Genomic DNA, 18,198 nt, shown 5'->3' with positions numbered 1-18,198 from the left:
GTGAGGTCCTGGGTGGCCAAAGGACACAGAACTGCCACAGACACACGCAGTAAAAGCAGAAAAAAAGAGATAGAGGACAATCCGGACATGCTCGTGATGTGGGGTGTTTTAAACAACTAAATATGGTGAGCAAACATACTGTCTATTAATAGGCCGCCGTGCCAATCTTTGAATAGGCCTAATAAATATTTTTTTTACACGTTAAACCTGTTGAGAAATTAATTGCTGGCTGTATACTGAAGTCCCACCTGTGGTGATGTGGGCATTTGCCTATGTTGTGCGTACTAGCCTAAAAAATTATAAATTATCGTCATAACATTTATACCATGGATACTATTTGAAATTGAGGCTTGTAAGTCCCACAGCGTTGCAAGTGGACATTTTCATTTTGTTTTCAGCACCTTTTCTGTATACGTTCCGGGACCTGTACGCGTCTCGTCATCCCTGAGCTGTCATATGTACTTTGCGTTCCGGCACCTTATGATTTACAAATTAAGCACTGCTGTTAACCTGTTAAGCCCTGAGCCTGTTTTTCAGATCTCAGGCTCGAAAATGACATTCCTAGAACAAATGACCATATCTTCCCTTCCAAAAGGGTTAAATTAATAATCTTTTTTCTCAAAGTAATGATAAACCTGTGAGTTGGATGTAGAAAAGTCAGAATCAATATAGATGTTTTTTATTTTAAAGAAAATTCAGATTGAACATAGTAAAAAACTGTAAATGATAGTGTCCGTCCAAAAATTATTTTTACTTATAGTGAAAAGTACCCTTTGATGATGGTAAGGTAGGTAGGATTTTCCATATCTCTGGCCCCCCTTTGTCGACTTTGACGAATTAAATCTCTTTCTGACCGTTAGAGCCAATATAATTGAAGGTAGATTTCCCCATACACACACATGGTAAACAAAAAAGGTGGGGGCTTTGCGCATGCAGGTTTGCATCAGAGTGAACCTATCTCTCGCTCTGACATCTGGAAACGGAAAAGCAGTTTTATTGCTTATGGATTATCAGAAATCATTTAAAGTGGACCTATCATGCTATATTTCAATAATATAGTATAGGACAATACCTATATAAGGAATATTTATACTTTTTATTTTTGAAAATATCAAACAGATCATGCATTTCAGCCATTCCTCATTTCGCTCAATTTAACACTGTCTTTACATGGGCTGATTCTGAAAGAACAGCACCATCTACAGGCCTGGCATATGTACTACAGCGTCTCCAGTGCTTTCGAACGGCAATGTCCGTGGCTGTCTCCTCCTGATTGGTGGAGTTGGCCCAATAGCCGTAGCGCCACTTCTGTGACGTCAGTGTTCAAATCTGGATGAGTCTGTATCAGATCCGTTGCAGCCCCTTTTTGAGAGATTTGGGTATGGAGGAAAATAGAGAGGGTTGTGTTTTCTGACACTTGGTGAGTTCCCTGGAACACCGGGGAACATATTCATGTATAAAAGACGTACAAAAGTGCATTTTGCATGATAGGTCACCTTTAAAATAGACACAGACAAATTGGATTAACCTATGGATTAACTTCAGCAGCGTTTTTATCATTTTAATGCCATTGAAGACCACTTTTGGCCAGACTACGACACAGGTAAGCCATGTTAGCGTCTTTAGCGCCACATGTGTTGATGCCTGTTTTTGTTTATAAAGTCGCGAGAGTGATTGATAGAGTGATAATGTATGTGCCCGTCGATTCTGTGTCATCTCACGATGCGAATCGATGTGTTGGATGTGCAGAAAGGATACATAATAAGGTTTTTATGAGTGAGTTTCTGTGCATTAAAATCTGTTAGCATTTTTCGCTTGTTGCTAATTCAGAGGCTCAGCGTTAGCACTGTGGGTTTTTTTTTATTTTTTTATTAAAATGATCTGTTAGATGAGTTTCTTCCCGTTACATGGATATAAAACATTCATAGTTTATTAAATGAACATGCCCTCAGACAAACGAGCGAAAAACCTCACATACATTTAATTTAATTTTTACAAGTGGCATGTTTGTATTGAACAGGTTATTTAACAGTGGAATAAAACTATTTTAAACTATTGGAAAGCAAGGAAAATGTGTGTGCATTAAGATTAACCATTAAGATGACATAAGCATGAAGTCATGAACACTAACCAGATTAGTTGCCTAACTTGAACCTAAAACACAATAAGGGGAATGTCAACACAGACTGTCAACCCGCACTCTGCTGTTCCTCAGCGCCGCTCCCCCTCCCTCCCGCTGAAATTATGAATGAAAAGCGTATAGTAATCATAGATGACACGGCAGGGTCCGTGACAGTTTGTTTTCATCTGATTTCAAATAAACAAAGTCTTGGTTTCTAGAATATTAAACTTGTTTCGCCAAATTCAGATGATAAATACAACTTTTAAGCTTGTAAAGGCATAATCACAAGCGGCAATTTAACGTCACAGCAGGCATAACAACAGCCTGTGTTTCTTGTGAGTGTTTCCCCGGGAAACAAACACAATACACACAAATGCGTCACAGATTATTTTGCGGTATTTGGCTGCCGAACGAAATCATGTACGTGACGTAACTAGGACTCTCGAGGACGGTATCAGTACTAAAAGTAAAAACATACTTTTTTAAAAATGTATTAATTACGTTGTTTATAAATTAATCTGAGGGCCGCAAAAAGAGGAGGTGGCCCCCGGGCCGCCATTTGCCCACCCCTGCTCTGGAGCTTCCAACTCGTGGCAGCAGGTCCCGCTTCTTTGCCCTTATTTGGATCAGGCTGGAGTAAATAGGCCGATGTTGCTCCTATATTTACTTAATCAACCATATTTAACTGGCCATTGTCCTCTCAGCCTGAAATATCAATCACTTCAATAAATGGTAAAAGAAAAAAAGAAAGGTTCTGGCTCAATTTCGGTTTAGTTAGCTTGTTAGCTTATTGCAGCTGTGGATGTTGCTAGCGGGTTGCTAGGCTACCCCACGTGCTGCGCCAGGGCATGTAAACAAGAACACCTCCATGGACCAGACCGTCTCAGTTTGTAGACCACGGCTGCGGTGCTATTTCTCTATTAATCCAGCTGAGATGGACCTTCTGTTTCATTCTTCTTCTTTGATGGCGACTTCCAAACAGAGTAGACAAGAATTACCGCCACCTACTGTATCAATGCAGCATTGTTCTTTGTTAAATCCGTTTCATTACAATGACTTCCTTTATTTACAATGACTTCCATTACAGCAAGAATCTCCCTCACACACATAGGTGAATCACATGCACCTTCCCTACTGAGAACCTTTCAGTAAAATGTTTTCAGGAGTGTGTGTTTGTTGGTTTTCAGTTGTGAATGTGAGAGTATTTCAGTAGTAGGCTATGTGTGCAAGGTTAATTTTCAGTTCCCTGTGTGTGAGGTTTAAATGTTCAGTTGCATGTGTGTGTGGTTAGTTTTCAGTTGTGTGTGTGTGAGGTTTCATTTTAGTTGTGTATGCGAGGTGTTCAGTAGTGAATGTAAGAGTATTTCAATAGTGTGTGTGTGAGGTTAATTTTCAATAGTATGTGTGTGAGGATTCATTGTCAGTTGTGTGTGTGGGAGGTGTTCAGTAGTGAATGTGAGAGTATTTTAGTAGTGTACGTGCAAGGCCACATGTTTTCAGTAGTGTGTGTGCGAGGTTAGGTGGAATTTTGGCCTACACGGCCCCTCATATACCTCATTCACACCAACGGTGTTTCAGGGCCGGTTCGGAGCTGGAGCTTGAAAAGAAAAACGAGCGGTTTGGCTTTATGAAGCAGGCACGCAAACGGTTACGTCATGATGCAAACGATGACGCAATGACGCAGCACCAGTCGGACTCTGGGCAGTGTGAAAAGAGCCCGAGCTAAACCGAAGAACCGGTTCCGAACCTGAAAAGCTCTAGCACGGAGCTTGAACCGGAGTTGCCTTGGTGTGAATGAGGTAATAGTTAGCTGGTGCATCTTTAAACTGGACCAAAGTCTTGGGGAGACAAAAGGACTCACAACTGCCTCTACACTAATGGAAAAAAAATGCAAAGGCTTCTATCATTCCAGGCGCTGGATATATTTGGTATGTGTTGCACATTCCTGAATTTGTTTTGCCGGTCAACATGTCCATTAAAGTTTAAATCTTCCGGACAAAATTTGAAAAGTGCCGGTCAAAGGTCTTCTTTGTTATTTATTGAGCTTTAAAACAAATTGATATGATTAGATATTAAACAAACTAATTATAGTAGATTAACTACATTATTCAAAAGTGTACAGTAACTTACAATAACACGGGAATAATACACGGAGCGCTCTCTCCCTCTCCTGACAGCCCGTCAGTATCATGCAGCTCGTGGATCAGTAATGAGTGACCCGACAGTAAAACTCAACATATCTATAACTAGTTTAAGTGTGATATTCTAACCTGAAGTGTGTGTGTTACTCCGCTCTCCGCTGCATGTGATCATGCAGAGCTGCGTGTCGACTCATCAGCAGCAGCTGATCTCTCTCTCCCGTCAGATTAGACTTCACTCGCGTTTATGTCCATATCGATCAGATCTAGCTAGTTCTAGCTAATGATAGGACTACCTGCTTATTAAAAGACACCCAAACAATAAGTGTCGCTATGCAACCGGGTGAGGCCACAAAGTATAGCGCTGCATTATGCATTTGTTTACAAGCCCACCGGAACCCCGAGGCATTACCAACAGATCAATGCACAATCAACCCATACAGGACATCTTTTTCTCCACATTAAGTGTTAGACCAGGGGTCCCCAAACTTTTTCCTGTATGATACAAATGTGTGTAAAATGATACCGGGCGCTGTAATCACTCATCTGGTTACGTTATTACATTGACCACCACACCCCCGACCCAAAAGAAAGGACGTATTAATGGCTTCCCCTAATTTTTTTCCCACGCCACGCTACTGTGACGATTGCAGGGGTGCCTAAACGTAAACATTTATTGTTTTCTAGAAAGCCACACATAACCAAATATTAATAACCCTTTCCGGGATCTTCACAGAAAAAAAAGTCAGGAAATAAATAATAACACTATTAATGAAATAAATAACACTATTTATGAAATAAAGAATAACCAAATAACCCTCTCTGGGATCTTCAAAGAAAACGTCAGGAAATAAATAACACTATTTGTGAAATAAATGATAACCAAATAACCCTCTCTGGGTTCTGGACAGAAAAAAATAAAGTCTGGAAATATATAATAACACTATTTATGAAATAAATAATAACCAAATAACCCTCTCTGGGTTCTTCACAGAAAAAAAGTCCATTGAAAATTTACTTTCTGTTGTGCCGTGCACAATCTTAACAGGTAAAAGTTTAGCTTAGTTGTCAGAGCAGAATCTCTTACTCAAATGACTCATATGAGCAGTCTCTCAAAGTTCTTGTGTTCCTTCCTTATAATCCTTTTGTAGGTTCCAGTAGTCTTGTAGACACCGCTATTTGCAGCTCTCTCTCATCAACTTCCCTGTGAAAACCACAAAGCAAGCAGGCTGAGAAACCGAACTAAGTGATACAGCACCTACACAGCACAATACATTTCACTACCAGTATGGTTGTGGAGATGGATTTTATCGCAGTAGATTTTATTATGATTACATTTGTTTATACTCAGAATCAGGGCCGTGGGAAGTAGGGGTGCTGAGGGTGCTGCAGCACCCCCTGGTGGAGGACAGGGGATCTGCACTTCCACAAGATTAAATAAAAATATTATTTAAAAAAAATGAATTTTCAGCCTTGATGTAACAACATTAATAATTAAGTAAAGATAAAACCCTTTTCACCCCGGTTACATTTTCCATTTGCCCCGTACGATGGGCGCTGTAAGTGATGAAAGTGGGGGATGTTGGCTTATCAGGCACCCGCAGCTCACCAGCGTGAGAGAGAGAGAGAGAGAGGGATAGATAGATTGAGAGACGGGGTGCACCGGTACCGGATGGGATTGTTGTTAGCTTCTGCTGCGCTAACCGATATAAGAAGATGTTTCTACAATAATGTGGAGGGAGAGCTCTCCTGTCAGACTGAGAGGTTCAGTGAGGTAAAGGACTGAGTGTTTAGATAGTTGAGTGGGTCTCAAATGTTTTGATCACAATTTATGTAAACAAATATTTCCAAGGCACTCCTTTATAATTATTGGGCTGAATAAAAACAGTTTTGAAATCATTCCAATGTATACTATAGGACAGTAAACCAAAAATATTGTTTAAAACTGGAGAGATTTAAAAATATGCATAAATAAATAAATGTTAACTGGTAAAATGAGATATAAATGAACCACACAAATAAAACAAGTTAGCCTACATTTATTTGTTATTGGCTATGGTAGGTTATTGGTTATGTTCACATATATTATTTGATTATTAAAATGCAAACCGATCTTTTTCATATGGGTGCTTAGAGTTGTATCCCCTAGATCAGTCTCTAGCAATTGGGCGCTCAAAGTGCACCAGATTGAAGCATTTTACTTTAAAATGTTAAAAAAAAATCTTCCCGGTCCCCCAAGAGGATGTGAAGTCCACCCCCAAATTAAAACATGTTCACGCAATACTAAATACATTTGAAGCCTTTTTATATAAGCTGTCCACCATGTCAATACGTTTCTCTGTTTGTAGTGTATTGGTCTTTTGTAGAGGTTTTTCAATGCCAGCTAAAATCTTGCCTAGGGCAGCAAATTGGTCAAAACCGGCCCTGGTGTCATCCCCACAGCACCCCCCATTTGAAACATGTTCCCACGGCTATGCTCAGAATGACTCATTCAAGTCAGAAAAGTGAGCTTACCTATGTATGTTCATCAGTGTGAACCGTGGGCCTGCATCTGGCTGGTGAGAAGTTGAATGTCAGGTTCCATTCTAGTCACAGCCAGTCTCAAACACTGATGCAGATGTTCATCTGTCAATCTTGATCTCATCTGAGTTTTCAGGTGTTTCATGTGTGAAAAGGTTTGCTCGCAGATATACGTGCTACCAAAAAATGTAACCATGTTCATTGCGCGTTTTTTCATGTTAGGGTACGTGTCGTTTGGGAGGGCGGCATAGAAGTCAATAAGACTGTTGGTGCGTCTTTCAGAACATCACAGTTCTGTAACTCGGCCAACTCAAACTGATAAGAAGGCTAGGCTTCATCGATGTCGGCAAGAAAGGGGTTCTGGAAAAGACGGATTTCTTTTGCATTAACATGTAGTATCCGGAATCGCACACCGAACTCCGCCTTCAGCATTTCCAGTGCTTCCACACACTTTTCAGCTGGGAACGGGACCGCTGGGTTCTCTGTAGAGAGGTTTTGGATAGCAGGGAGATGGATGAAGTTGTGCTTTTCCACTTGTTCCAAAAGCAGCGCAAGTTTCACCTCAAATGCTTTTATGTGAGAATACATGTCGCAAATGAGTTTCCCCTGGCCTTGTAGCTGCAAGTTAAGGCTGTTCAGCATTTCTGTCACGTCTGTTAAAAATGCGAGGTGCCATTTCCATTCTGGGTCGATCAGCTCTGGGACCGTTTTGTCTTTTGAATGAAGAAATGCGTTAATTTCAGGTAGCAGCTCGTAAGAACGCCTCAAAACTCTGCCCCGGCTCAACCATTGGATCTCTGTGTAGTACAGCACATCACCGTGCGCAGACTCCAGGTCAGACAGGAATTGTTGGAACTGCCTGTGTTTAAGTCCCTTTGCTCTGATGAAGTTTATGCATGACACTGCAACCTTCATGACAGAATCCCACTTCAACACTTCGCAGCACTGTGCTTGCTGGTGAATTAGGCAGTGGACTTGTAGCGGGGCGGTGAGACCCCGTTCTTCCATCTCCCGGTTCATGCGTCCTATTAGACCCCGAGACGCTTTGACCAGTCTAGGCTCTTCCATGGTTTGGCATACTTTGCCGAAAATATTCTCCCCCGTTGTAGTCCCTTTGAGACTTTGGAGGGCTGCCAGCTCCTCGCACATCTCAAAGTTTGCGCTAACTCCACGAATAAAAATGAGCAGCTGCGCTCCGTGCTCTCATCCAGTGCTAATGAAAAAAGTCAAATGATTTCGTCTTCTGCTGCAGTTTGTCTGCTCGCATTTGGCCTTGCAAGTTATCATACTTGTCTTTGTGACGGGATTCATAGTGTCGGCGCAGATTGTATTCTTTGAATACCGCCACCGCCTCTTGACAGATGAGACAAACAGCCTTTTCTTTGCATTGAACAAAAAAATAATCGTTTGACCACTGCAGGTTAAATACCCTGCATTCTGAATCAATTTTTCTCTTACCTAACCTTTTCGCCATTATTCCGTTCTATTTTACAGGGGCTAGTCTAGGATTTGCGTGGCCAGACTGAAAAAAAATCATAATGTGTCTCTGGTATTGTTCAGGGGGCGGGGCCAAATGTGGAGGCGGGCTTTAGTTTGGGGACCACTGTGTTAGACATTAGAATTGACTATTCTTGTCTGTCACATACTCTTTTGTCTGTCACATAAGTGTCGCAACTGATGCGGTATTGCGCTAAGGGGAAATTATTTTGACCGGACACTTTGACCGGAGAGATTTAGATTTTGCCGGTCTTCAGCATATTTTACCATTTCATAGTGCGGTAATTACCGGCTAACGGGAACTCTGACACACACACACAGCCGTTAATGCAACTTCAAAAGGATTATTTCCTGTCATTAAAGCAGAAGGGAAGAGTTTGGATTGGAAGGCTAATTAAGACTTTGGACTCTGTGTTCTTCCTCATTAGCCGCTTTCACACCACAGGACTTGCCGTACTTTAGTGCCGGCACTAAAGTACCACGGCACTGAATCCGCCAGGGGGCTAGTGCCAATCGCATTCACACCAGAGTACTTTCCCTGAGGCAAGATTATGCTGACGTCACTTCGTCTTCTTCTTCTCTGGGTTTACTGGCAGGCCGCAAAACCACTTCACGGCGAGTACAACAAAAACGAGAGAAGAAGAACTACACGGGGGAGGGGGTATAAAGCCCACCCGCTGTACATGATATATATATATATATATATATATATATATATATATATATATATATATATATATATAATAGGTAGGCTCAGCAGACAGACCGTAGTGCAAAGATAAAGTGTCACATGATTATTTACTAAATAGTGAATTCAGCTTCACCAAGATGAAGTTCATATCTTCCTAAGATACGTGATACTTTATGTCCCTACTAGAATCCGAGCTCAAATGACTCAAACCAACAAAATGTCCAAGCAAAGAATCATGTGCACCATGAGGCTGGGTTATAAGGGTAATTTACAAATAAAATACCCCATTATAACAATGGACTTTATCTTTATGTATTTATTATATATTACCCCCTCAGGCTGATTTTGGAAAAGGACATTAACCGTTGTTTGGTGTTTTTCCCTTATTTATCTACAACAAATGACATGGTAAATTACTTGTGTTTATGTGTGTAAGACTTGTGTTTCTGCCCCTGCCATTGGTTGCAACATTGTAGATAAATTCAACCACACATTCAACTCTCTGCTCTCACATTCTTCTATTCTGCAAATTTAGGGTGGGACACAATAAATAAAGCTTCGCCAGTTTGTTTGTTTTATTGCACAGTCAAGACATAACAATAACGGCATCACGCCGCTCAAGTAGCTTTTGCGAACATCGCTCAAAACATTTGGAGTTGGGAACTGCTTTCTGTAGAAGCTGCCGCATCCCGTCCTCAGAGTAAATTGCCAGAAGCGCCGACACTTCCTCATCATTCCACCGCTCCGGTGTTGTAGTACGTGTGGTCATAACTGCTTTAAAGTACAAAAAAACTACTCGCTCAGGTGTGGGTGTGGTTTTGTAGCGAGGAAAAAAATGGCTGCCTAACAAAAAAAATTCAGAGTCTAACGGGGCGTGGTTTGCAATTCGCCCAGCCAATATAATAGAAATTGGCACTCTTTTATCACCAGGTTCGTACCACCTCTCTAGCAGGGACTTAAAATGGCCAAAAGAGTTCCCGGCACTGAGTAGTCCCGGCGGTGTGAATGCGACATTATTGGTACTAACGGAACTAAAGAACCAAAGTACCAGGGAAAGTCCTGCGGTGTGAATGTGGCTATTGACTCCACAGGGACTGTTTATACTACAGATTAGCAGCTGTTGCATCTGAGCTGCTCATACATACAGGCCCTCTAAACTAAGTGTAGCTATTGTATTAGCTACCAAAGAGTCTACTAACATGATCTTGGGATCCAAGTGGACTCTTTCAATAGCTCTATCGAAATAGATTAGCAGTTTCCAACTATAGTTGCACATAATAAAGTGTTGTGTTTGCTCAGAGATGTTTCCAGGAAGCATCTATTGTTTTTCCAACCCAGTTGAGATTTAACAACGGCAACTTCCGCATCAACGTAGCTCTGTGCGACTGCGTCGTGGACGTCTAAAGAGAATGTCCTCATGTTAGTGGCGTAACTAAAAACATGTTTACTCTAGTTTGGGAAAAAAAACAATAAGGGCTGTTTATCAGTCAGTGGAATTGTAAGCCATGCTGAAAAACATTGATGCGTTCGTAATGTGGAAGTGGGCGCGGTTGTATCTACTGGGTTGGAAAAACGATAGACGCTTCCAGGAATGATTCGTTGTTTCCAAGTTTGGGTAATCAAAAGTTGGACACGGTTGATCTGGTCAATCAAGTTTCTTCTATTTAGTTTGACATGTTTTTAGGTAGTTGATGGAGAATAAAACAACTCTATGGTGTCTGTTTCAAGAGGGAATCAAAATTCCCTTTTTTTTTAGCTGGTCCTGTGTGTCAGAAACACAACCTCCCCAGGTACAGATGTAGCACCTCATTTCGGACCCCCTACCCATGTGGGGCCGTGATCGGCACGGGGTGGGCCCCTGCTGAAAGGAAAACCCCCCGCAGGAATTGATACGACCCCTTGATAAATAAATGTAATTATAATGAAACCAGCTGCAATGGATCATGGATCCACCAGGGGGTGCTGTGATTAAAAAGCTGCCACAGTGGAACTCATGTGAAATAAACAGCTGATAGATCTACAGTACAGGTATCTGATATACTGTAGCAGATCTTTGTTAAGATCCATATGTCATGGATAGGATCATATTCTGTGCTAAATAAGAGACATGTAATAATTTACATCACCATGTTTTTATTTAACAAAATAATGTTGTTTAATCCACGTTGAAGTACTACACAAACGCATCGGTATTGTTTTTTCATCAGGAAATGCAGCCCGGCTAAAACAAACGATTTTTAATCATCATCCTCAAGATCATTTAATGTATCATATGTTCGCCGAATTCACATGAAAGCACTAATAAATGTGGTTTAATCCACTTGAGTTTACAACTACAAAAATAATCGGTTTGTTTTTCACATCCGACAATGCTCACGGCTCTCACTACCGATTTTTAATCCTAATTTAATCATCATCTCCACGATCATTTATGTTTATGTTCGCCAAATTGACATGACAGCGCTGACAAATATGCATATACTGTAGTCAACTTCATTAAAACGTTATTAACTTGCCCAAACTCAGTAATTCACTAAAAAGAGGTTTATTTTTAATGAAGCCTTGTCATCTCACCATGGGCAAACGGGCTATAGTATTATACTATTGTTAATAGTTTACTGTATTATTAGTGTTTAATATTACTGCTATAAGAATCACACATTGAGTTCATTGTTGTGCAATGTTAAGATCAGACCGTTTTTTTTTTTTAAATAGTCTGAGTGACACGGCAGCTCTCAGGTGATCATCTGTGTGTTTAAACACCTAATGGCCCATCAGCCATGGCCCCCACCCCCCTCTGAGTGACAAGCTTACAGTTAGCTGTCTTTGTGTATTGCAACCAGGGAGAGAAGTGATGGACCCTGCCACAATGAAACTCATATGAAATAAACAGCTGATTCATCACACACACTGTTGTTTCTATGCATAAAATAGTGAGCAACATGCCTCTGGTTAATTATTATATAACTTATTTTCTCCATAAAAGCTGGTGGGTTGAAAGCAATACGGGAATTGTGATGCCGTGGCTTTATCTGACAGCATACTTGCATTTATGGCCCGGGACACACATGTGTATTTAGATATGTTTTAAACAAGTTTAAATAAAAGGCTGGACTGTTTCTTGCTCTGCCAGGTACAACAAGTGGGAGCGCGGTGCAAAGTATCTATAGAATACGGCGCTGGGTTGCTGTTGTTCTTATTATAGCTTACATCATGTAGTCCGCTGTATAGAAAACTGTAGTTTCCATAGTTTCCCCACAGCAGCAGACGCACATTCATGACGTCCACTGGCGCATCATAAAAACGTTGATAGTGTACAGTAAGTGCAGTCGGATTCTCAAAGCACTGCAGACTCTTCTCCTAAATCCTTTTGAATTCTCCTATCCGCTATTCATTAACCCTGAAACGGTGTGACAAAGCTCTACCATCCCCCCTCTGTTAACAAGAGATAGTAGCCTATGTTGCGGACTCTTTGTTTAAAACTAATTGCCCATCGGAATGTGTGGTGAAAGTCTCCCAAGGGGGATGGGAGAATTCTGACTTTTGTCACATTTCGATGGACTATCGGAATTACATGCAGGGCAGCATTGCCGGTCTGAAAGGGTCTCTGGAAATATCAAACATTTAATTAAAGTTTTAAAAACAGTGACAGGTTAAAATCAGAGGTGGAAGAAGTATTCCGATGATTTACCTAGGTAAAAAGACATGTTAGAAGCAAATGTCTTGCATTCAAAATTGTCAATAGCCCAAGTGAAAAGTATTATCATCTGAAAGTAAAATTAATAATTATGTTATTAGTATTAAATACATATAATTTGTACAACTTATATTTAGAAATACTCCGTTGTAATTATGATGCATAAATGTGTTCATCCATTCAATGTGGCATCTGCTATAATGGGGTTAATGTATGATATTACTTAATAATACAACACAGTACTGTATAATATCTGATAATGTATGAGTTGATTTACTTTGATCTACTGTACTGTGTACACCACAACAATATTAAAAAAATTATACTGCATATTAAAGCAAACTATTGTAAAGGTAAAAGTATGAGCATAACAAATAAATAAGTGTAAACATTTACATTATTATTATGATTATTTAATATATAAAGACTATATCTTATTGAATTACAATTAAGATAATAAGATTATATATACTTTATTTGATCTAAAATATTGATGTTTTTTCGTTATAGTAGCCTGTGAAAACCATAACAAATAAGTGATTAAATGCTACAGTATTCAGCAAACACAACTGCAGAGCTGCAAACATTGCAAACAGACTAAGTTCTTTGTGTATTTGTGAATGAAGCGCCATCTCATGGTTAAATCCTGTAATTGAACAAATGGGGAAATTTGGCAACGCCCTCTTAGCAATTTGGCAACACCCCCAGCCACTGGGATCCGCTGAGTTTTTGGTTGTAATCCGCTGGGTGGAATCCTATCTGGAGTGCTACATCTGGAGAACCATTGAGGCCTTTCAGGAGTGGTAGGGGGCAGGGTTTGTTTTCCAGAGCTCATTTCCCAATGTATGTCACCCTGTTGTGTCTCCAGTGTTTCAGGCTGCATGTGGGAACAGGGGGAATGTTCTTTATCTAACATGCTTCAGAATATAATGACTTAATGATGCATTTTTGCTGTGTTAAATTGTCAATGTTTCAAAGACTTTACAAGAAAGAAAGCAGCAAAGAAATGTTGATTACTAAGAACTCTCTCAGCAATTATTCAGTACGATAGGATCAGACTCTTAAGAGCCCAGTCTCATGGGATCCATGAGGGTGAGCTTGTTTCTTGTAGAAATATGTATATGTAGCCCTAATACCATCCCGTTAAAGAATAATGTGACTTTACTTTGCAAGATCGCCATGTGCTCTAACTTTTCCAAGGAAGTCAGAGATTTATCAGTACACCATCTTGAATACAATCATAAGACCATCGAAGACTTTGACCATCTAAAGATCAGTGATACTAGTAAAAACAAAGAAAGACTATCAAGTGTATTATTTGAATTAGACTCAAAAAGTTAGTTTAGAATATTAAAGACCAAACGATACCATGATACCACCAGGGTAGACCTTGAAGAACATCCTGTACCATCAAGAAATCTGCTTAGACCTACAGAGACCAGATTTAAACTAAAAAACTAGCTCCAAAGCTTTGAAAGACAACAATCACAAAGTTCAGCTTCAAACTTTTCATGGGAGAAATAGGTTAAAATAATTAAACACTTGTGTTTAGTTTCTTTTGTAGTTTTTATTCTGGCTTTTTTCTCTCAGACAATCACTTCCACTACGAAACACTGTACACCATTGTAATTCTCCAAAGAGTCTCTCAGAGGTAAGACTACTTCGCAGCTGTTCACAACAAAAGAAGCAAAACCCTTGCTGTTCAGGAATGAATAATTGAGGGTCTATATGACTATACCATGCAAGCGAAAATGCATACATTGACTGTTGGTGAATATGTGGATGAATGCTGTATAAAAATGTGTAAAGCAGGCTTATGATGTCGATGTACACAACAGGATATCAGTCATTTGCTGCAGCATTATTCTGAACCAGAAAAAACACTGCTTGGGGACATTTTTTTAAAACAGCCCAGAACAGCACTGTGGTTTCATGGAAGTCATTTGCTGCTAGTAATAGATGCAGGTTTACCTTTTAGTGTTGTAGGGAGCCCTTTTTTTATGACCACCCTTTATTGAGCAATGTTATATGTGTGTTCTGATATAATTTATAGATGTTGAAAGTGTTCAGCCAAACATTCAGTATAGACAGGATGTGGCGGTAATAGACGCAGTTACAGTACAGGTCTTTGCACAGACTTATGTACCAAAGGCTGATGAGACAGCATGACGGAAGCAGTTTTGATGTGTGAAACATGAGCAATAATAAACAAGACTGATTTTTCACTAATTAAAAATGGAAGAATGATATTAGTCTAGTCTAACCATCATAGTGAACCTGTGCAAGTTGAAATGTATAGTAGGGTCTCCAGCACATATAAAATGCATTCACTTGCATATGTTGGGCAGTTTGCACAATTAGCATAAATTGTGTTAGTTAAAATGAATTGTATTGTAATCTGTATAAGCAATTGTTACAAAATAACTACAGTAGGCTAATTTGGACAATTTGGGCTGGGTTTGGGGGTTACTGAGGATGCTGAATTTTTGGGATCTAAAAGGGCAGTTTTGACCAGAAAGTGGCCATATTTGTATTCTCGATGAGCTGGTTTTGAATAGCATGAATAGTGTTGCAACCACTGGATATAGAGAGCACAAGATAAACATGATTATCTATACCGTGGAAAATTATTTTTCAAATAAATAGGCAATATGTCAAATCCAAATAATCCAGAGTCCCCTAAATCTTCCAAATCGACCAAAAATGTATCAAAAATAAGCCCAGAGAGTACAAATATTGTCTGTTCCTGGTTGAACTGCTATTTTCTATATACTGAAACCCCACCAAAATTGTCCAAATCGGCCAAGTCATTTTTCCAACTATTTTCCACATGGGCTTTTATTGTAATTCATGCTACAAAACTGATGCTAATTGTTCAAATTGCCCAACATATGCCAGTTAGCATCTGGCCGTTTCTATGTTCTGGGGACCCCTACTATAACTTTAAATATAAAACTTAAAAAAAAATAATACCTACAAACACAGAAATGCCTTCATGCTTACCTTGTTAATGCAGTGATGTCTCAGAAAAAAACAGAGCAAACTCTGTCCTCTCAGGTATGACTCTTTGTACTTTGATGTTGTGCTCGGTGTATGTTCGAGGCCAACTAAGTGACAGTTCTTTGTTTTTCCCCTCATTTTCCTAAGGTCACAGAAAGGGGAGAACAATGTGTCCTGAAAGGAAGCTACAGCAGAAACCTTGTGATTTCATCCCACTCTGCCAGGCTGTGCGACTCAACAAGACTGCATGAGTGCAGGAGCAAAGCAACTCAACCTATAATTGGACACTTAATGAGATTTGACCCGCTGATAAAAAAAAACATTTCAACCCACGGATGGAGTGCTTTGTATGTGCTGTTTATCCAAGAGGTATGAAGTTTCTTTTGATCAGAACTCTGCACTTACTACTACCCTGAAAAAAACAGGCAATATGATGTTTATTAGTTTAAATTAAATTATACATGATTGCCAACAAAGAATCCTGCAAATCCGAAAGTATTTTGAGAGCTGTACTTGCAGATCGATGATGTCAAGGTTATTATGCAGCCGCTGCAAACCCAATTTTTTCTGTCATATTGAAATATGGAAGGTTGGACTTAATAAGAATTGATTGACCACTAAATATACCAGAGACCCAGGAAACTCAAGGACTTATGGATGGTGAAAAAACGGAACAATGGACATTTTCTTTCTTGGATAATCAGAGGTATTACAAATTCCAAGAAGCACACAGTTTTCCTTGACAGGTCTTTATAGCACCATTAGCTAGCATCATTCAAACTTAAAGCATCATATACTACTAACGTTGAAAATGGATTTCAATGGGAGCCAGGACTATGGGTCCTATCTAACAGGGCTGCCCTTTAACACAAGCATGGACTATGAGGATTACTACCAGGAGCCTGATGCCAGTAAAATCATAATTCCATCCATCTATGCTCTTGTCTGCTGCGTCGGTCTTACTGGCAATGCCATGGTCATCTACGTCATTCTAAAATACGCCAAAATGAAAACAGCTACTAACATTTATATCCTCAACTTGGCTATTGCTGACGAGTTGTTCATGTTGAGTGTTCCTTTTCTGGCCACATCGGCTGCTGTCCGCCATTGGCCCTTCGGTTCGCTGATGTGTAGATTGGTGCTCAGCGTAGATGGAATCAATATGTTTACATCAATCTTCTGTCTGACTGTGTTGAGTGTGGACCGTTACATAGCAGTAGTCCACCCTATAAAGGCGGCCCGCTACCGCAGACCCACTGTGGCCAAAGTGGTGAATGTGTGCGTATGGGGGCTGTCACTGATAGTAATCCTGCCCATCATTATCTTCGCAGACACAGTCCCAGCACAGGATGGTGGGGTGGACTGTAACTTCTTGTGGCCTGAATCTGCATGGTCAGAAGCATTTGTGGTCTACACCTTCCTGTTGGGGTTTCTACTGCCGGTCGGGGCCATTTGCCTCTGCTACTGTTTGATGGTGGCCAGGATGCGAGCTGTTGGGCTAAAAGCAGGCTGGCTTCAACGGCGGCGCTCGGAGAAGAAGATCACCCGGATGGTGCTGCTGGTCGTGGCTGTGTTCGTTATCTGTTGGATGCCCTTCTACATCGTCCAATTGGTCAGCGTTTTCCACAGGCCCCCAGACCCCATGGTGACTCAGCTGTTCGTCATCCTCAGCTACGCTAACAGCGGCGCCAATCCTATCCTGTACGGCTTTGTTTCTGACAATTTCCGGCGTTCCTTCCAGCGCATTGTGTGTTTCCGCTGGCTGGAGTCTGGGCTGGATGCGGAACAAGTGGATTACTGTGCTGTGGCTTTGAAGAGACAAACAGCATGTAACCCTTTGGATTTTCCCAAGGACTGTATGGCTTCTGATATGGTGTTTCGCAATGGAACATATGCCTCCCGTACAACCACAGTGTAACCAGAACAGGGGCTAAAACAAGTAGCTTTCACCTATGGAGGATCGCAACTGTGCAATCTCAACATTGAATAGAGAACCCTGAAGAACAACTAAAGGACCAGCAGGAATTGTTCAGCAGCTGACTGATATGTTAAGAGAAAAACTGAAAAAGGAAGATATTTATAACTGTTAAGATCCCACTTATTATCTGTTTCGAAGTGGGCCAGAATGTAAAGCCCAGGTGAATGTAAGCACAACATGGTATGCTTATTAACATTTTGATACTGTTACATAACTTGTAACAATGGACATTTTACAAAATTGCACTGTGGAGCTTATGGTTGAATAAAAGCATTGTTAAGAGGGACTTCAATCCTTGTAAGAGTTGGAATGTGTGACGCAGCTGCTATGTGTGTAGACAAAGTTTACAAATTGCCTCATTAACGTTATCAGCATTGGGTTTAAACCCAAAATATTGCCACATTGGTGCTTTTGCTTTTCGCTTTGTATCCAATTCGTGATTTTCCATCTAGTCAACCCAGTATCGTCATGTTTAGGGTGAACTCTGCTGCTGCTGTATGGGGCATACCGTTACACTTTTCCTCACAAAAATAGGTTGACATTACATTACATTTT

The 18,198-nt window shown here is 40.4% G+C and overlaps 1 protein-coding gene across 1 annotated transcript; it reads left to right on the top strand.

Annotated features, from left to right (window-relative positions):
- Positions 1-16,476: 16,476 nt before the first annotated feature.
- Positions 16,477-17,644, top strand: sstr1b (somatostatin receptor 1b; the record flags this gene model as incomplete). Its single annotated transcript, XM_079695919.1, has 1 exon — positions 16,477-17,644. The coding sequence occupies one exon, from the start codon at positions 16,477-16,479 to the stop codon at positions 17,581-17,583; it is 1,107 nt and encodes a 368-aa protein (XP_079552045.1). The 3' UTR covers positions 17,584-17,644.
- Between the last annotated feature and the right edge of the window lie 554 nt (positions 17,645-18,198).

Source organism: Notothenia rossii (genome assembly GCF_949606895.1).
Source record: "Notothenia rossii genome assembly, contig: scaffold_62, whole genome shotgun sequence".
In the NCBI taxonomy this organism is placed as follows: Eukaryota; Metazoa; Chordata; class Actinopteri; order Perciformes; family Nototheniidae; genus Notothenia; species Notothenia rossii.
The sequence above is the reverse complement of the archived record's forward strand: the minus strand, read 5'-3'. Positions and strand labels throughout refer to the sequence as shown.